This window comes from Perca fluviatilis, chromosome 1 (genome assembly GCF_010015445.1).
Source record: "Perca fluviatilis chromosome 1, GENO_Pfluv_1.0, whole genome shotgun sequence".
Lineage (NCBI taxonomy): Eukaryota > Metazoa > Chordata > Actinopteri > Perciformes > Percidae > Perca > Perca fluviatilis.
The window spans coordinates 33,285,465-33,306,646 of record NC_053112.1 but is presented as its reverse complement, the minus strand read 5'-3'; the positions used below and the strand labels follow the sequence as shown (position 1 = coordinate 33,306,646).

The 21,182-nt window shown below is 39.7% G+C and overlaps 1 protein-coding gene across 1 annotated transcript; it reads right to left on the bottom strand.

The window, feature by feature from the left end:
- Positions 1-10,934: 10,934 nt before the first annotated feature.
- Positions 10,935-19,471, bottom strand: LOC120562835 (annexin A5-like). Its single transcript, XM_039806746.1, has 12 exons — positions 19,152-19,471; positions 18,790-18,835; positions 15,172-15,256; positions 14,738-14,832; positions 13,715-13,828; positions 13,473-13,563; positions 13,101-13,180; positions 12,580-12,630; positions 11,801-11,894; positions 11,599-11,694; positions 11,435-11,493; positions 10,935-11,129 (listed from the first exon to the last, which is right to left on the bottom strand). Exons 1-12 carry the CDS (start codon positions 19,454-19,456, stop codon positions 10,950-10,952), a joined length of 1,296 nt encoding a protein of 431 aa, XP_039662680.1. The 5' UTR covers positions 19,457-19,471; the 3' UTR covers positions 10,935-10,949.
- Between the last annotated feature and the right edge of the window lie 1,711 nt (positions 19,472-21,182).

The window sequence follows — 21,182 nt, the reverse complement described above, 5'->3', positions numbered from 1 at the left end:
CCGCTCTCTTTGATGGCACAAAGGGGATTTTTGTTGACATAATGTTTTACTGACTCCTTCAACCAGAGCTCAAGGACACATTCCAGAAAGGAGGAAGTAGTTAGAGGTGAGGGGTCAAAGGTGAAGCGGGAAATGAGGAAAGCATCCGAATGATCAGTTGCCTCCTCCCCACCTCTAATAGTACTCATGTGGGTTTGTTTCTTTTGTCTTCAATCAATTTTAGTTGTCACATGAAATCATACGAGGTACTATTTCAGTGAAATGTAGTCCCATCAGCTCCTTCAACTTGTGTACGATTCATCGGTGTATCCTAGTGGCCTGAGGGTAGAAGCTCCTCCTGAGCCTCTCAGTGCTGGCCTGGTATATCCGGTACTTTCTTCCCGACCTCAACACAAAGAAAAGTCTGTTACCTGAGTGGTTTGGCCCTTTAATGATTCTCCTAGCCTTTTTCTTGCAGCGTCTGGTGTATGCCTATTGTGCCTATTGTATGTTCAGCCGAACGAACCACTCTCTGCAGGGCCTTGCGGTCCTCTTCGGTGCTATTTCCATACCAGGCAGTGATGTTTCCTGTCAGGACTCCCTCGATGATGCAGGAGTTGAAATTCCTCAGTATTTTAAGGGGATACCCAGAATTTCCTCAGGTGTCTCCGGAGCCTTGCCTTTCTCACCACTGAGTCAGTATGTAGCACCCAGGTCAGACCATTTGTGATGTTGACACCAAGGTACTTAGGTACTTTAAGCTGTCCACCCTCTTGATTTATTCCCAAAGTCCACCATCATGTCTTTAGTCTTTAGACGTTCATGAGTAGGTTGCTGTCCTTACCTCTTAATATGTTTGCTCATGATAGTAGGGTGTGTGTGTGTGTGTGTGTGTGTGTGTGTAATTTCTGCCTTTATTATTAGAAGGTGTTTTCAGTGGAGTTTGCTTTTAGGCAGTGCCAACTCTGTACAATATTTATAAGGATATCATCGACACCACTGTGATGACCGCACCTGCTGATTAAATGTCGGTACACTTCCTGCTCTCACCTTATTATTATACCACTTTATAGTTTACACGTAATAGTTCATTTTCTCCTCATTTAGTTTGTTGACATTTTGACCTCATGCACATTACGTTCACATTGCAAACATACTTAGCGAACATAGTTAAGTTGGCATTAAGTCCTTCTCATTTCTATTTATTTTGAGTTACCTGTGCTGCTGGTCGCCGCCGCAGCTGCTGCTGAGACATCTTGGCATGGCCAAATAATGATTCTCTCCCGAATCAATTAGGAGCCAGATTTACTGTTCTCAGAGGTCAATCAATTTAAGGAGGTCCAATGAAGTATACTGATGCCTTTACTTTGGACTGTCATCCCTCTACTTTCCACTTTCAAATAAAAGGAAACAAATAAAAATAAAATACATGTCAGTCCCTGAGCCGAAACCGAGATTACTTAACTGATGTCACTTGAGTCATTTTTGTATACTTTCCAAAGCCCCATCATAGCTACAAAAACAACTACTTTTCACAGGCTGAATAATACTCCTCATAACAAGTAAATTGTGGCCTTTTAATGTCACACCGTACAGTTTTCTATGATGTGTAAAGTATTACAGACTACAGGCCTATTCAATGCAAATCCTCCCACTAAGCCTGGTAATATCTTCATGAGGTGAAGTAATCCCTGAAGGAAAACACATTATTCTCAATAATCATCAACTCATCACAATGGCTGCAGGTCTCGTCTTGTTTCTTTTCCACATGCAGAGCGGCAGGGTTGATGCTTTACAAACTAAACAAACACCTGTGAAAGCAGCAGCCTTTGACTCCTCGGCTCAAAGTATTAAACCAACGTCTTTTAAAAGCCCTTTGAGCTTTCAGACCTTTTAAGTAAAAACATGAAAACATAAAACAGCAGACAATGTTTTCTATCTCTTCAATCTAACTTGTTCCCAAGACGCCAAATAAGAAAATAAATTTTCCTGATGAACGATACAGGTGCAAACATGTTAAAGTGGGGACTAATGGTTTCCCCCTGTGAGCATTCATCGTTTAAGACTTTGATGTCAAAGCAGCCATTCTTTGCTGGATTTAAGGGATAACAATGAGGGGGAAAAAAAATCTGATTTGCTACATAAATCCCACCAAAAATATAAGATGTAGATGGCTTTGATGGATTTGCTACAATCAAGTGTGGCTTTTTTACTCATTGGTTTTATGATTTTTCAAATTTGTAGAAGCTGAAACAAGTACTACCCACAAGAAGAAGAAAAAAAAGCAAATAGGCTTTTAGTGGATAGAAAAACACCTTTTGTTAACAGCAAATTATTATTATTGATTGCACATTAGTCTTTTCACTGCACATATTTGTCTGACAATTAAAAGTTTGAAACGTTGTGCCTCAGAAATGAGTTTTTTCTTCTTTGTGATCTTGTTACTTCACCAGTGACCCTTTGCATTTATCTTATATATCTCCTGATTATGGCTTATCGGTGGTTCCTCTTAAAACTAAAGGACACTCCTGTCAGTTCCGATGCTCCCTCCTGCCTTGCGGTAACACCTGTTCACACCAATCCCCATCTCCTGACCTTCGCCACCTACCTGCACATCTGTTCACACTTCCCTGATTAGCTCCATAGTATATAAACCGGCCCACTTCCATTCCTTCTCTGCCAGATTGTGTCTATTGAGTTTCAGCCTGGGTAAAGTTTGTGTTGGTGTTATGTATGGAGGCTAGAACCTTTTCTAGGATTTTAGGAGCAGAACGCCTGGACTGCGAGAGCACGCCTTCAGGAATTTAGACATGGCTTTCCACCACCAGATTACTCTCAAATCTACGGATTTGTGGTCACGACTTTGTCAGGTCATGAAAGCAGCTGAGAAAAAAATCAGGCCATGGCTCTTTCATTTAGGATTGACAGACAAAATTGTGTGGGATTTTGTTTGCAACTTTTGATCTACTCGTCCCTCCCCTACACACCTGTTTCGTAAAATAAATGTCCTACGGATTGACAGAAATGATCGAAAATGGGTGTGGTCCAAGTCCCCCACTTAAGGCCCCAGGCCCGATTTGGCGTTTGGGCTGGTGGGATTCAATCACAAGAAGGTCCCTAGTCTACTCTAGGCGGTTTTAAATACTTGCCAGGTGTCATATTACCAATATTACCTGTCTGCGGACATATTTTGTCGCCAAGATAGCGTCACAACATTGCAAGATGCAGTCACGAAACTTTAAAGGTGGCTAGTTGAGATCAAAATGAAGGCCACGTTCAAAGATGGGTGATGCAAGGGCGTCGTAAGTAGGGAGGTACAAAGTCGGAAACTTTATGCATCAATGCGTTACATGTTTAATATAATATTGACATGCCTCACAGTCACAACAATAAAAATATCACTTTTTTTCCATATCTCTATAGACCTGTGCCTGCCTGCCCCTTTAATGTCCCACACTCGGCCGTATTGAAGCATCTGGATTTGTTGTTTCTACTCTTTCATTCAGGGAATGTAAACTCTAGATTCTGTGTCTTTATAAGTGACGCTCAGCGTCTGATGAGTTCAACACAATGTCATGAATGTAGGGCTGCATCTAACAATTATTTTCACTATCAATTGTTTTGTTGATTATTATTTTTTGATTAATTGAGCAAACGTTTAGTCTAGAAAATGGCAGAAAATAGTAAAATCACACATTCCGAGCCTCAATCTCTAAATTGTTTTGTTCAACCAACAGTTCAAAAAAATCAAACGGTATTCAGTTTATTGACATATAGATTGAAACTATAGCCAATTTGGCTTTTGTTTTTGCTTGTAGAATGAATGAAATTATTAACCGACAGTCAAAATAGTTGCTGATTACTTGTTTTGCTGATTGACAATTTAAGTGAAATACCAGCAGCTGTATGCAGGAGGATAGTATCAGCTTTTGGCAGTTTTTTTTTGTTTCTGCAGTTGCAAGTTGAGACAATCCTAGTGAAACTTTTGCAGGATAAAGTTTGATTTTAACAATTTGTCATTCAGTCCTTTTTCGTCTTACTATGTACATTCAGCATTTTATGTATAATGGTAGCTGTCACAAGCTTTGCTGGAAAGCAAACTTCCCCTTCAACTTGAACTTGAACTACTGTTTGCAGTTCACAGCGCCTCAGCCAGTGTGATGAAGGAGAGGAGGGGCGCTGGATGTCAGGAGGGGCTGAAAAAAAGACATCAAAACACAACTCAACGCTTCACTAAGTACTTGAGACTTGACCTACAAAGCTGAACAGACACATGCCCACCCAAAAACACGCACTGCAGCAAAGTGGGAGGAGTTGGAGGTATTGTTCTTCCTGTGGCTCGAGGTGGCCTGACCCCACACCCAGCTGTTTGGACCTTGTTATTGGCTGCTTGTTTCTGTGGCAACAATCAACGGCCACCGCTTCTGTAAAAAGAATAACCGAAAGAAAGAAAGAAAAGTAGTGGAACAGGAACTGTGATGATCCCTCCTTCACCCCACACACACACACACACACACACACACACAGAACAAAAGATCTTCATTTGAAATAATTTTACTGACAACAGTTAGGCCTACCTACGGTGTCCTTGAGTGCTGAGAAAGGCGCCTTTAAATAAAATGTATTATTATTATTATTATTATTATTATTACCTGATTATTCAGCAGCTATTCATTTAGTTCTGTAAAGTAAGTGAAAACAACACACTAAAATAAACAAAGAGCCAAACAAGGACAATTTTTCACCCTGTCATAGGCTGCACATTACACGCTTACAAACCCAAAATACACACACATGCAAACAGGACATACATACTAGAGGTCTTTAGGGGTCTAAATGTAGGTTAAAATGTATGGTTTATACAGCTCGGTCGGGGTCGGGTCCCGTTTGTGGCAATGTGTGTGTGTGTGTGTGTGTGTGTGTGTGTGTGTGTGTGTGTGTGTGTGTGTGTGTGTGTGTGTGTGTGTGTGTGTGTGTGTGTGTGTGTGTGTGTGTGTATCAATCGAGGGTAACTTCTGTAATTTGACTACTTGTTTCGCACACTCAAAAGGTCAACCATTTAGTAGGCTACCTGATGAAAGATACACACATGACTGGATTGTATAAGTTTGCTCATGATAGTAGGGCGTGTGGTTGAGTGTGTGTGTGTGTGTGTGTGTGTGTGTGTGTGTGTGTGTGTGTGTGTGTGTGTGTAAATCGAGGGTAACTTCTGTAATTGACTACTTGTTTCGCACCTCAAAAGGTCAACCATTTAGTAGGCTACCTGATGAAAGATACACACATGACTGGATTGTATAAGTTTGCTCCGGATAGTAGGGCGGTGTGTGTGTGTGTGTGTGTGTGTGTGTGTGTGTGTGTGTGTGTCGTGTGTGTGTGCGTGTGCGTGTGTGTGTGTGTGTGTGTATGTGTGTGTGTAGGTGGTACCAAATGACAAGAGCGAGTGCCCCTGCTCAGGAGGTGAAGGGTCAGGCAGCAAATTAGCGATGCTAGCATAACCGTCATTGGTTAGCAGCCGAAGCAACCATGGATGTATTAAGAGAACAACAAGCAATCATTATTGTAGTTTACTAGCCTAGAAATCTAGACGCACCCTAGCGGCAGCAAATGTAATTTGCAGCCGGGGGGTCTAGGCACTCTCCGTTGACTTGCGAGCTGGAAAAACCAAATTCTGGTCAGGCCAATCACATCGTGTATAGAGTCGGTGGGCGGGGCTTATGGCTGCTGCTGGGAACAGGGGTCTTATGGAATTTGAAACTTTTTTACAGTAGCGTTTTGATGATATGTCACGTTATTCGACTTTGGAGGCCTATAAAGACCTCATTTCTAATAAGTAGAAAAAAAGAATGGTCAGTTCTGATACAGGACGTCCCATACACTATGCACACCTCATTTGAAACCATTTTACAATAGCGTTTTGGAGATATGTCACGTTATTCAACGCCCACACACAAACACGCACACAGGTCTTTATACACCTCAGAAGTCAATTAATGCGACATATCTTCAAAATGATGTTGTAAAATAGTGTCATATGAGGTGTGTATAATGTATGGTGCCGTCTTGAATTAAACATAACCAATCTTTTTTTCTACTCATTAGAAATGAGGTCGTTATAGGCCTCCAAAATCGAATAACGTGACATATCTCCAAAACGCTACTGTGAAATGGTTTCAAATGAGGTGTGCATAGTGTATGGGACGTCCTGTATCAGAACTGATCATTCTTTTTTTCTACTTATTAGAAATGAGGTCGTTATAGGCCTCCAAAGTCGACTAACGTGACATATCTCCAAAACGCTACTGTAAAAAAGTTTCAAATGAGGTGTGCATAGGGTATGGGACGTCCTGTACCAGAACTGACCATTCTTTTTTTCTACTTATTAGAAATGAGTTATTTATACACCTCCAAAGTCGAATAACGTGACATATCTCCAAAACGCTACTGTAAAAAAGTTTCAAATTAGGTGTGCATAGCTTATGGGACGTCCTGTACCAGAACTGACCATTCTTTTTTTCTACTTATTGGAAATGAGCTCGTTGTAGGCCTCTGAAGTCTAATAACGTGACATATCTCCAAAACGCTACAGTGAAATGGTTTAAAATGAGTTGTGCATAGTGTATGGGACGTCCTGTACTAGAACTGGCCATTATTTTTTTTCTACTTATTGGAAATGAGTTATTTATACAACTCCAAAGTAGAATAATGTGACCAATCTTTTCAAATGAGTTGTGCATAGTTTATGGGATGTCCTGTATTAGAACTGACCATTACTTTTTTCTACTTATTTCAAATGAGGTCTTTAAGGGCCTCTGGAGTTAAAAATGTTCTATATCACATGGGCTGTGTATACTATATGGGACACTGAATACAAGAGAACCAAAAAACATATGCAGTAAATGTATATTTAGAAAGAGATACTTTATTTTGTCTGCTTGTGCTGTAAACATTTACATAAAACGATGTATTGAGATGTGACCTATAAAGAAAAAAGAGAGAAAGAGAAGAAAGAGAGAAATAAATAAATAAATAAAGAATGAGAGAGTGATAGAAAGAGATAAATAAATAAATGCCTGGAATTAAAGCTTTTCATAAAACGATGAAAGAAAGAAAGAATGAAAGAGAGAGGGAGAAAGAAAGAAAGAAAGAAAGAAAGAAAGAAAGAAAGAAAGAAAGAGAGAGAAAGAAAGAGATAAATATAATAAACGCTTGTGCTGTAAACCTTTTAATAAAATGATGAAAGAGAGATAAATAAATAAATAAAGATTGAAGAGTGAGAGAGAGAGAGTGAGAGTGAGAGAGAGAGAGAAAGACAGAAAGAAAGAGAAAGAAAGAGATAAATAAATGCTTGTGCTGTAAACCTTTTCATAAAACGATGTATTGAGATGTGACCTATAAAGAAAAAAAACATTAGTCACAGACAATGTGAGTTTAAAAAAGGTTAAAGATAAAAAAGAGAGATAATTAAATAAATAAAGAATGAAAGATAGAGTGAGAGAGTAAGAAAAAGAAAGAGAGTGAGAGAAAGAAAGAGATAAATAAATAAATTAATAATGAAAGAGAGTGTGAGAGAAAGAAAGAAAGAGATAAATAAAGAAAGAATGAAAGAGAGAGAGAGGGAGAAAGAAAGAGAGAGTGAGGGAAAGAAAGAGAATTAAATAAAGAAAGAAAGAATAAGAGAGAGAGTGAGAGAGAAAGAGAGAAAAAGAAAAAGAGAGGGTGGAGAGAAATAAAAGAGAGAAGAAAAAATAAAGAATGAAAGCATGAGAGCGCGAGAAATAAACAAAGACAGACAGACAGACAGACAGACAGACAGACAGATAGATAGATAGATAGATAGAAGAAGATAGATAGATAGATAGATAGATAGATAGATAGATAGATAGATAGATAGATAGATAGATAGATAGATAGATAGATAGATGCAACTCGAGCGCTCTGAATGCGCGTTCTCTCTCTGCTGTTACTGAAATTACCGTACTCATAGTAATAGGCGCACACGCTTTTTTTTTTAGCGGCTGGCTAGACCGTGTATTTTCAAACCGCGGCTGGCTTGACCGCAGTGTTATTTGCGCTTGTACTGAGTGATAATTGTTCCATAAACACCTCCAACTCAAATCTTAAATCAAAACTCGTTCTTAATATTTAATCAGCGCTGTCTCGCCGTCACATTGTCCGCTACGGAGCGCAGGAGGAGGAGATGGCCCGACTGCATGGAATACAGGATAGCATCAAATACCCTAGCATTAGATAATGGCAGAACACAGTGTAAATAACTAAATATATGTCTTTAAAACTGTGCATATTTCATCAAATGTCAAAATCTGGAAATACCGCTGTTAAGCTCTCGCGCAATCGTTACACTTAATGTCCTCGTTATCGGTCCAAACTTTAATATTGTTCATAACAAAACCTGCATGAAGAAAAGTGTATTTGCCTATTCACTTTATTTCGTCTTCAAATTGTATCTCGGGGTGGGGGATACCACTAGTTGATGCTGTGATTTTAGCAAGGTGTTAACAATCACAAATTGTTGTAAACATAAATACTGCGGTGAACCCGTGCGTAATGCTGCATGGCACTGCTGGCCCTGCAGGAGGACTGGAATGGAAGAATCAGGAGAAAAAGAGACTTCATGGACCATGACGATGACTGGCTAATATGCCGATTTAAATTCCCTAATATAGCTGTAATAGTAATATAGCTGCGCTCTTGGATCTATGTACTGAATTGGGTCCAGTAGAGAGGGCAACGCACGGTCCAAATACAGGTCCTCGCCACTCTGGGGGAAATGTCAGACAGCTAAGTGTTTTTTTTAAATAAATATTATATATAATCTTCACCTTTATCACTAAGGCTTGTTTGGATATAATATATAGTTCTATAAATCTTATTATATACGTCTGGTATATCGAAGCTGTCCCCGAGTGCTGTAATGCCTGCCGTTTTGAACGTATTATTAATATATGTAGTCTATAGATCCGGGATCCATACAATGTGCAAGAACAGGCCGAAATTATAATTCAATTTGCAGCAATTCCTGAACGTCTGAGAAGTTTTTAGCTTTTTCTCTGCCAGTCATCATGATATGGTGTCAGGCCAGCTGACAGTCTTGCCTGGGCCCGGGACGAGATAAGCTTAGATGGGCCCCCCGCGCCCAGATCTCTCCTTTTTCCTTGCTCTTCCTCTCCCCTGCTCTTCCTCTCCTGTTCCTCTCCTCTCCTGTTCATCTCCTGTACCTCTCATCTGCTCTTCCTCTCCTGGTCCTCTCCTCTTCCTCTCCTGCTCCTCTCCTATGCTCTTCCTCTCCTATGCTCTTCCTCTCCTCTGATCTTCCTCTAATCTGATCTTCCTCTCCTCTCCTCACATCTCTCACTGGAATTAATGTGATCAGTCTCTGATCCATCGTGCTCAGACTCTCCAACAGGGCAGCGGGCCCCTCCCGCATCTCTCTCTCTCTCTCTCTCTCTCTCTCTCTCTCTCACCGGTAGCCTGACTCTGTCCCTCCGTTGCGAGGCAGCGGGCCCCTCCCGCATCACTCTCTCTGTCACCTGACAGCAGCTGGATTGACAACAGACCCGTTTGTCCCCCCCTATCGGCGGGCGTGTATGGTGTAACAACTGCCAGTGCCATTCATATACTGATCAGCATTCACAAGGTGCTTAGCATTGACTATTTATGGTTAAAAATGGGCGTGTACAGGGCGGGATAAGAGGCTGATCCACGTACGCACGCTTGTAGGTAGTCTCTGATTTATAAAGGGAACATTGCTTACAGGTGTGCGTACACACTGTTTTATAAATCTGACTTTTTTTGGCTTTTGGACGTACGTACACTTAAAGTAAGGATCCTACGCACAGTTTTATAAATGAGACCCCTGGATTGTGAATTTTAGAAACTTTTAGGCTATCAGTTAAATGTATTTAATTTAACTGATTTAGTATGGAGACACCTTTCAGAGAGCTGAATACTTTCTTGCATTGCATTATTGAATTAGGCCTACTTGTAATGCATTAATGTAAGCTGGATTTTAACATTGTAGCCAAGCTGGTCAAAGTGGAGCTGCTTTTAACTATGTACTTTATATATTATAGGAAACTTTAATTTGTCTTTTATAAACCAATCATATGTTTTGTATGTCAATTTGCAAAGTAAACAGCTGCTGTAGCTGTCAAATAAATGTAGTGGAATAAAAAGTACATTATATTAAATATGTAGGAGAAGTTGCACAATTACAAATAGCCTACCTAAAAATTTGACACAAGTACTTTCTGACTGTTTACTAGCAGTGATAGCTTGGGTGATGTCAAGGTGATGTAAAGCTGCTCTATCTCCCTCAAGTGGCTATGAGAGGCCAGTGCATGCTCAACAGAAATGAAATAGGTACTTATAAAACAGGTACTTGTACTGCAGCAGGACAGGATCGGTACTAAGACACAGCAGACACAAGAAAATAAAATCCAATATACTTCATGAGTTGAGTTTATTATTGCATATTTTGTTGCTGCCATGCAAAGTGAAAATAAAAAAAATTGTAGTCTGATACTTTTGCATTACAAATGAATAACAGTATATTAGTCATAATGAAGGGTATTAGACCAAAAGCTGCATGAATTAATGTGGACAGGAACAAAATGTTAGCTACCTTTCAAAGACATTATTTGAAGACATAGTTTAAAAAGACCTGATTGGGCCGTCTCTTACACACAAGTATGTTTTGTGATGAATTTTGACTTGTGTTAGCTTCTTGTTTTGATGAAAAAAAAAATTTTTTAATATCCACCCACAAAACAGAAAAAATCGTTTAGTAGATCAGGTTTTTTGTTTGTTTTTTTTTTTTTTTTTTTTTTTTTTTGGTTTTTTTTTTTTTCCCCGGGGAGAAAAAAAATTTTTTTTTTTTTTTTTTTGGGCGTTTTTTCCTGTAACACAAACAAATGCAGAATTTAAGAAGCTTCATAGTATAGAAACTTACTCTATGTGAGTGTGAGTGTGTGTGTGTGGTGTGTGTGTGTGTGTGTGTGTGTGTGTACCTTGATCATGGAGAACAGAGAGCAGGCAAACATCCTCCTGAACTCAGTTCTGATGTCCAACATGTCCACCTCACTGCGACTCACCATCACTCTGATCAGGGTGTCATCATCTGTTCCTGCACCCTGCACCCAACAAACACATGAACACATGATGACCGTATGCCTCATAAATGTCTAAAATTATCTGACAGCACAAGCTTCTGTAAATATTAACAGCTAATGTGCATCTGAATCCAGATCTGCATAAAAATACACAAAAACAATCATGAGTTTTAAAAAGTCTGAATTAAAAGCCCCAATGGCGACATAGATGATGCAAGATGCATTTTTCTGCCATTATAATGTGTAATTACTACTGATTTTATGGTGGTTAAACCATAGCATTGATTATACTTGGTTGTCCATTACAGACACCTTTGTTGTCTTACCTTCATCGCATAGTACAGAGTCTCCGCAAAATAGGCCGGAACGCTCCTGGCACACTTCACTTTAAAAGGCAAACAGAAAAGACAAAAAGATGTAATTTATTATTATTCATATTCACCACCTCTCAAGAAGCTGAAAACAGAACCAGCCTGCAGTAGTTTCGTACCGACAGCCAGAAGCAGATCTTTCAGGCTGCCAGATGTTTCCCTCTTAATGCTCTCCTCCATCTCGAATCCAGCCAACTTCATGTATGTATCAAATACTGAAACACATGGGCTCATAATTAGCCTAGAATGGATATTATGGGAGACCGCAAAACAATTACAGAGGCTTTCTAATTGCCTCAACTCTTGGACACACAGACAAACCTTTCCTAAGATGTTCTGCACTCCGGTTTCCCAGGATGGTGACAAACGATTGTTCATCAGTGCCGAACTTCTGCTCTCCTGCCTTGAAGAGGGCCTGTGACCACAGGAAAAAAAACAGTACACATAATACGTATTGCGTGTCCTTCAAAAACAGAGTACATTTACTAAAGTACTGTACTTAAGAACTATTTTAAGGTACTTTGAGTATTTCCATTTTATGCTACTTTACACTTAGTTTCAGTGCGAAATACTGTACTTTTTACTTATTATGTGCTAAAGAAGAATGAGTTGAACAGAAGCCTCGCTAGAGTTAGTGGTATAACCGATCAGAGAGAATCTATCAGCAATGCTATTGATAGAAACAGCAACTGGTTACAACAAAGTCTCTCAGTACTCAGGATGGATTATTTTCACACAGAGGCTGTCCTTGATCAGAAAACGTTCAGCAGAGAGGCAGCAAGCTTTAGAAGAAAATAGTTTATCTATGCCATACAGTAGCCTACTCCTTCACAGTATTTTTGTAATTTATTTTATATTAAACCAAGAAAAAAAAAAGGAGATTTTACTCTCTCCCTCCACTAGAAGGTGCCATAACATCATTTTCATGTGCTCATATCTGCCACCCCTACCTCCACAACACACACATGCCTCAAAGACCAGCATTTAGATCCTTTCCACAAACTCATGTGACAGTCACACCCTCAGACAGAAAAACAGAGACACCATTGACGGGGAAGAGCAGAAACATATACTGACCAGCAACAAAACAACTGACTCACCTGAGCATCAACCTCTATGTATTCCTGCTGGATCCCCTGCTGCCTGTTCGCCTGAGGAGAGACAAAATGTTTCTGTTAGAGAGGAGACGAGAAGGGAGGAGAGGAGAAAAGAATAGAGAGGAGACCATTGGCGATTTAAGAGCCTTTTTACAGGGACTCAAGCCCCCCTAACTTTCATCTCAGCCCCCCTAAAAATCATAATTTGTTTTTAAAATAAACTTTAGTGCTTCAAGTAAGACTTTGCGAACTTGTCTGTTAGTGACAGAGGAAAAACAATTACAGGTTCAAAAGGCTTGAAAAGTTATTTTGGCCAATCAGGGGTGGTTTTGCATGGCACTGTATCAGTGTCACATTCTCATTAGGGGCTGAGCCCCCCTAAAAGTCTGATCCTAGAATCGCCCCTGGAGGAGACAACGAAAAACGAGGAGAGGAGACAAGGATAGAGAAGAGGACTGCAGAGGAAACAAGGATAGAGGAATGGAGACAAGGAAAAGAGGAAATGGAGAGGAGAGGAGAGTTACCTGCAGCAGAATAACCAGAAGTCTCTTGAAGTGTCCTGAAGTGTCACCGGCTATATCCTCCTCCAGGACGGCATCATACTCTGAGGTACAAACATAAGGTTTTATTTTAGCCCTGTCACACATTTGGGAAACAACTGTCCATCAAAACAAACTCAGCTTTAAATCTGACTTATCATTTTGTCAGTTTAACAAAGTATAAAGCTGCCAGAATGCCAAAATACATGAAAAATGACACATGCTTCTAAACATGTACAACTTTCAATTCTAGCGATACAGCTTTAGGCTGTAAAAAATATAGTTTCACTATTTATACACACACGTGTGTGTGTGTGTGTGTGTGTGTGTGTGTGTGTGTGTGTGTGTGTGTGTTACCCTGTCTATAGGCTGTGACAATGTCCTTCACTTGCTGAGGTGTTCTGGAGGCGAGGACCTCCACCAGCACCTTCTCGTTGGTTCCTGCCCCCTATTGGTCAAAGAGGGGAAAACGTCTGATGAAATGATATTTGAGTTTCCAGCTGCTCTGACTGCTAAATCTGTACGTCTCTACTCAGAAACTCTCCATCTACAGCGCATAAGTCTTTGTTGGCCTTTTGTCCGGCATCAGCAGCACTTACCTTGATGGCGTTGTGGAGCAATGTCACATCGTAAGCGAGGGGTGGGGTCATCAGATTCACTATCAGGGTCTCAAATTTGCCAGTCAGCTCGCTCTTCAGGTCATTTACCAGATCCTGTGAAGATACATCATGTAGCCTATTTCAATTAAATCCTGTGTGTGGCTGCAGTGTAACGCTATGCAGCGAAGGATTTCATGGTTGTTGAGTGTAGCTGGATTGTTTTACTACGGTTAATGTGTAATGCTGCCGTGTCACATGTACTGTATATGGATTTTCTGCTAATGATCTCTACTTTGATTTTGTATGTGGTCATTGGGTTTAAAGGCCTCAGTATAAACACAGAGCATGTCGGATCATCTGACAGCCTCTGAAACCCACTTTAGACAGCAGATTTTACATAGTGATTGGCCAGGTGTGCAGAGGTGTGATTTAGGCACGATTTGGACTCGGGACAGGATCTAAGTCCCCAGTTAAGCTCAAATTAAGTTAACTAAGCAACAGCTTGTCTAAATCGACGACGTTTCATTTCCGGCGTTGATCAGGTGCCGCCAATTCCGCCGGATGTCCCTTTTTCCGGCCGGATGTCCGCTACCTTTTCGCTTTCTTTGTGAGGCCGATTTCTGAGGACTATGGTTAAATGCTCCTCAGATCTCTGTAGGGTAAATCCAGACAGCTAGCTAGACTATCTGTCCAATCTGAGTTTTCTGTTGCACGACTATAACAACTTTTGAACGAATAGTTCAACCTTTTGAGAAATATGCTTATTTGCTTTCTTGCTGAGAGATAGATGAGAAGATTGATACCACCCTCATGTCTGTACTATAAATATGAACCTAGATCCAGTTAGCTTAGCATAAAGACTGGAAGCAGCCAGTCTAACTGTTTCCAACAGGTATAAACATTTTGCCTTTAAAACACATAGTAGTTCTTTTAAAGCTAACTGAGGCCTTTTTTTTTTTTTAAAGTTTGAGCTCTTGTTATTTAATTTAATGTAATGTGTGAATGTGGTTATGTCAGTCCAACCTTTCCAAACAGAGTTTTGTAGGCGGTCTTGATCTGCTGCCTCTGGGCGTTGCTGCGAGCTACCAACAGCTGCAAGATGGCAGCCTCATCGGTTCCTACGGCAACAAGCACCATGGTTACTCAGCCAAGCAGTAAGACAAACAGATTACATAACAATGAACATAATTGCAGCCTCCAGTCGAGGTCAGCAGATGTTTTTTTTCTCAAAGTGACTCAACTTTCATCTCTGCTCGTGTGTTTATGACTCACTGCTGTCTGGGCGGAGCTCCGCGCAGACAGCAGGGATTACTACACTTAATGTTCAGAGAGGAAATCCCCATTAAACACTCTCTCATTGGTCTGTTGGAGTTGTACTACTGACTGGCCCACCTTTAACGTATCACATTACACTATGCTGACAGCAGATGTGCATACCGTATACACAAGCATCTTACCCAGCCCTTTCATGGCCTTGTACAGGGCCTCAGCATCTGTAGTGGCATTGAAGTTCAAACTGGCTTTTACAGTTCCTCTGCTGGCCTGCAACATGGAAGAAATAGACAGGAGGAGGATTAATTCTGATGTAGGTTTTCCAAAGTTACAGTATATGTATTTTCTTTTCTAAAAAATCCTTTTCGTAGGGCAGCCCATACTTCTCTCGAATTCTGGAACTCTTTACTGCATTTCTAAATACATTCAAATGTTTTTTTCAAATGCAACACAAAGATAATACAACATGACAGAACCCATAATACACTGACAACTTCCAGCATAATGCCATGCAAGAACCTAACAACTATATGCGCACCTTATTGAAGTGTGTAGTATCATCCGAAGAATGAATGAATGAATGTGTGTATGTGTGTGTGTATGTGTGTATATATATATATATATATATATATATATATATATATATATATATATATATATATATATATATATATATATATATATCCCTTCATGAACAGCATGTCCCACCACAATATTTTAGCCTTGGAATTGCCGCATCTCAGATTTGTTCAGCATTTCAAATATGATGGATTATAAGGCTAATAATTTCTTTGAATGCGGAAAAAGTGTTTCAGACAGGCAAACTGATCTATACGGAGGACAGTAAGAATGTGATAAGGCTGAAAAACATTAACTTTAAGATTGATTTTAGTAAAAAGGCGTCTTTCTGTAACAATGCTGTACCCATTCCAGACACTCCCTAAAACTGTGACACATTAACAATAATATAGCCAAGTGGTTCATTCTTATTTCAGGGGGAGAGATGTTTGGAGAGGAAAACCACGGGAATGTCTCTGGAATTCTGACCCTGAAAATCTAGAGAAAAAAAAGAAAAAAAAAAAAAAGTGGGACGTCCAATAAACAAGTCGCTGTTAACAACCAGGATTCTGTCTTTTTCTGCAGGCAGGAATGCCAAAATGTCCACGAGCTATCCATCCTCATAAACACATTCTCACAAGCTAAACTAAAATCTAATCAACGTGCGGATGGCTGCATGGACAAACAGGTGAACAAGGAAATATTTAGAACAGCAACACAACAAAAACGCAGACTATTTCCACTGGAATGTTAGACACAGATTTTGCTCCTAGCGAGTAATAAGTTGGTCCTATGGAGCAAGCTCAGACATGCCCTGAGGCTGGGGTTATCTGATGGAGGTATACCCTCTATACGGTGTAAACAGAGGCTGTCACAACTGGTAGCTCTGCTTTAAAGCAAATACAGAGACACAAAACAATCCACAATACATATAAGCAATGCTTTTATTTAAGAAAAGTCCTATATTGTCATATAATGGATTTTACTACTAACTGCATTACTACTGTCTATATTTGGAGATTGAAGAATACGGTTGTGTTATTCTATATTTGTCTAAACTAACAAGTTTGTCTCTCAACAGTTTCTGACTTCCCTTCCATGTTTGTGGCACACCCAACCAAAGCTGCAGCTACTCTTGAGGACCCCAAAAGGTGATGCTCCCTGTAGCCTTTATTTGGGAAATCAAAGTGTAGTTTACATTCTTTAACGTTACATAAAAAGTGGATACTAATATTTTTTTAGACTCAAGTGTCCTTAACTTTGACAATTTTTAGGCCAAGAATAATACAAAATACAAACACTGATGATGGACTTTCAGTGAAGTAGACATCTTGCAGTTAACAAGTTGGTTTATGTAGTTTTTGTGGAAAACCCATATCAGACACAAATTGTTATCCATAGGAGAGTATTTTTACGTCTTTAAATGTCATGTAGGGGATCTTTAAATGTTTGAATATGAACATTTGACAGTTTTCTCCTAAAATGTAACTCTTCAGAATCCGAAGGATCATGTAGAGAAGCTCTGGGAAATACAACTGTTTTCAAATGCATAAAAAAAGGAGAATGGCTGGATTAATTATATTTGGACAAAACATTTTTTACAGAATTTCAGGTCTCTTTAAAATCATCTTGGTTTGGGGAGGCTAAAAATCTGGCTGCAGCCTGAAGCTCCTTATTTTTTTTACTGAAGACTTAAATCTTTACACATGGTTCACAAATATATATTAGAACTTTTTGAAAAGGCGAAAAGAATTTCTCCCATCTAGCATTGAGATCATAGATCACAATCACCTCTCTTGCACCACGCAGTTCAAAGTACATATTACAGCTGCGGTAGCCTTCACGCTTCAAAAACCTGGTCTCTTGCGCTTTTCAATATCCTTTTTCTTTTTCTGGGCAAAGAAGAAGACTTCTGTTCCTGAAATTTGGATATTGAATATGTGTGGTCCTTTAGCAGCATTAGTAGCACATGTGAGTTTATCTCGGCTAACGTATTTCAAGATCGTGCATGAATATGGAGCGTCTACCCCAGTTCATGCGAATGCAAATGTAAAATTTCAAGCCAAAAGGAATACAATTCATAGATAACAAGTTTGTGAACGGGCAACACAGACTTTGATAATGAACAACTTTAAAGCAGCTGGGTGCTCTAGTTTTTAGCAAAAGATTAAAACAGGAGTAAATATTGCATTTGTTGGGCACTTTTTGCAGATCAAGGATGGTGTATAGTATGTGAACTAACTTCATATAAACCACAGTGCCTGTGAGCATGTCACACAGTGCAAAGGTGTGGCTCACTTATTTGTTTTGAATAGTTCAACAAGGTCCATGGCACAGAGAAATGTGGTCTATTAGGCCGTGGCTACACAGATACTTGTTAATACTTGTAGGATCAATTTATTTGTTGCTTTTGGTCATAAAAGTGCAGAATATCATCAGTCTTTTCCTTATCCTTAAATTGATGATGTCCATAGATGTCTAAGAAAGACACATTAAAACTGACTTTTGAGCCTTTCACAGCAAAGAGAGGTTTGGTTTATTGCTCAAGACTAAACTGTCTGCAGTGTTGCATCATCACAGCTGATTATCATGAATATAAATCACATTTTTACGGTAAAAAAAGAGAACGGATTCATTCCCCTTTAAGAGAGGGAGGGTGGTTTTAAACTCCATGGCTAGACTTGGAAATGGGTGTATTAAACATAGAGAGAGTTGGAGAGACAGATCCACCCGAATGGAATGGAGCCCATGAGTCATACAACAAACGATAAATGAAACCTCCACAGGCATTAACAAAGTTTGCGCAGTTAAATTGTCCATTAGATAACTTCAAACATGCCCTTAATTAAAGCAACAAGTTACACATTGAAGTGTACATACTGTAAATGGTTGCTGAGCTCATAGTTTTCTTTATTTTTAAACAGATGTACTGCCACATCTACATTTACGGAAGAGAATGGGCTTTTATGTGTAGTGCAAACTGACAGGTTATCTACAGTTGTAAAATCTAACCTACGTTTAGATAAAAAAAAAAATCTTAGCATTATATAATCTGGATAAAAGTGGGCGTTGTCTTGGAGTTCAGAGGATATCAACTTTATGAGTCATATATAGGCTATTTGCATAAATAACGGATTTCTGCAAAGATTATTTGAACAGTTATTATTTTAATCATCCGTTTATAAAATGTGGCGTGTTTCTTTAAATTGACAGCTTAAAAAAAAAATGAAGGTAAAATGACTCACCATTTTGTCGGTCTTGGATGTGAGAATGTGTGCGGAAAAAGAAAATCTGTTGGAGAGAGGAAAACGCTGTTTAGAAACGAAATATCGCAAATACCAAACTGTCTCTCTCTCCCTTCCTCTCTCTGAGAACGAGGTGTATCCAGTTTAAACTTCTGCAATTAACTTTTTCTTTCTGGTTGTGTGGTGCGGTGCCCGATCCCCTCTCTGTGTAGCGTAGCTGTCACACTTCCTGATATGTCTGTCTTTTGTCAACAGGTAGATCCTGGCTGTCCCTGGCTGCTGCTGCTGCTGCTGCTGAACTGGAATATCTGGAAGGTAAAGCGATACACTCAAAGAAAAAAAACCGTCGGGGGGGAACTTACCGCTGAGTAGCAGCCGTCAGATGAAGCTCGGTGAGCGGGCAGTGAGATCCGGGCAGAAGAGAGGAAGAGAAGAAGGGCTGACTGCAGAAACCCACTCGGAAAAACTCTACGTTGTGCGCGTGAGCGTGTGGCTGCGCGTGTGTGGGACACACCCCAGTGCACACGGACTCTGCCCGGGTACAGCCCTTCTCCAAAAGCACTCTGGGAGATGTTGTTTTTAGATGTTCTGAAGTTACTGCGGTTCCAAACCCAAACACGGAGTCAGTAAAAAGATTAAAAAATCTATATATAGTATATATTTTCATCTTTATTTCATATTGTATATTTTACAATGGCGGCAATCTGAACAAAGTATAAAGCTAGGCTACATAAGTAACACAATATAACTTATGCCTAAATCAGAGTGTTTGGGCTGAAAACAGGTTGCTGAGAGTGGTGAGACAAAGCTGAAGGCCATAAAAACAAATCTGTGACAAAACAAAATCTGAAGGCCCTGATAAACTGGATCCCTACTTTTTAAAGCTAGCAGCAAATTTTTATTGCCATGCCCTTAAAGCGCCCATATTATGCTCATTTTCAGGTTCATAACTGTATTTTAAGGTTTTACCAGAATAGGTTTAGATGGTTTAATTTTCAAAAAACACCATATTGTTGTTGTACTGCACAGCTCTCTCTCACTGCTGCAGATCCTCTTTTCACCTGGTTTCTGTTTTAGCTACAAAGTGAGACCTCTTTTCATCTTCTTCTTCTGTACTATCTTTTATTGCACTCGCACATGCGCAGTAGCTCAGATGTAGAGCATGTCAGCTAGCTAACTCTAGAGACAGTAAAAGAAAGCCTGTTTCTCCAACTTTGGTCAGTTACAAGGCAGGATTAGCTGGGAGACTTCTAAATGAGGGCGCACATGTAAGTAGTTCTTTTGTAGATTATGGTGAACTTATGTGTGTTGTAGCAGTGCTTTGCTATTGAGAACAACATAGCATGCTAGCGTTAGCGTTAGCCGGCTAACGCTGATGCTACGAGCTAACGGTTGTGGTTAGCCAGCTCATTTCGGACTGTGACGTCACAGTCCGAGGCCGATTTTGAACAGCTCACTAGGAGACTGAAAGCAGGACACATTCAGAAACCGTATCTCACTCAAAACAGCATGGATGGATTTTTTTCAAAGTTTATATGTGTGTGGAAGCACCAGAGACACAAAAGAACACCCCAAATCCCAGAAAAAGTGTTTTTTTCATAATATGGGCACTTTAACTATTATTTTTAATCTGTGTTTGAACACAAATGTCATTCCTCCCATCTGGAAATCAGCCTTTGTCGTTCCCCTGCGATCTCTAAACTGTCTGTCCTGGTCAAGGTACTAAAATCCCTTGTCAGTGATCAATTAAAGGATTTTTTAAACAGTTATAATTAGGGCTGGGTACCGAACGTCGATACTTTTATGGCACCGGAAAAAATTTTTATTTATCTCTCCGTGCCAAATTTCGGTTCCAAAAGCAGCATCTGAGCGAGCCGAAAGCGGTCGCTGTGCTGTTGACGTTACACTTCCTCTTACTAGACAAGCAGGCACAACGTTTCTCTGCCCTGATGACTGACTGACAGGCTGAGCTTGTAAGGCAAGGCACTTTTAATAATGTTACTCTGAGTGAGCAGTTTTACCAGAATTTTTATAATTTTGATAACTGTTTTGATTCACAATTAAGGTGGAAAATAAAAGCTTTGTGTTTAATGTATTTTTGTTGATGTTGAAATGGATTTTAAAACATATGGTATCGAAAAAAGTATCATTAGGAACCGGCATCGAAACTGAGGTATCGAAATTGGCACCGGATCGAAAGATTTTTAACGATACCCAGCCCTAGTTATAATGTGTTATCTGACTTCCAATCTGGTTTTAGAAAAAGGCATAGTACAACATTGGCAGCTCTTAAGGTTTAAATGACTTTGTTGACTCCATAGACAATAAGCAGCATTGTGCAGCCCTTTTTTATTGACCTTTTCAAAGGCATTTGATACAGTGGACCACATTGT

Excerpts from the sequence above, each read along its gene's own strand:
- LOC120562835 (XM_039806746.1), bottom strand. The coding sequence starts at position 19,456 with ATGAAAATATATACTATATATAGATTTTTTAATCTTTTTACTGACTCC. Across the intron at positions 12,631-13,100 it reads TTCTGGTTATTCTGCTGCAG|GCGAACAGGCAGCAGGGGAT; the intron begins GTAACTCTCCTC and ends GTCTCTCCTCAG. Across the intron at positions 11,494-11,598 it reads AGATCTGCTTCTGGCTGTCG|TGAAGTGTGCCAGGAGCGTT; the intron begins GTACGAAACTAC and ends TGCCTTTTAAAG.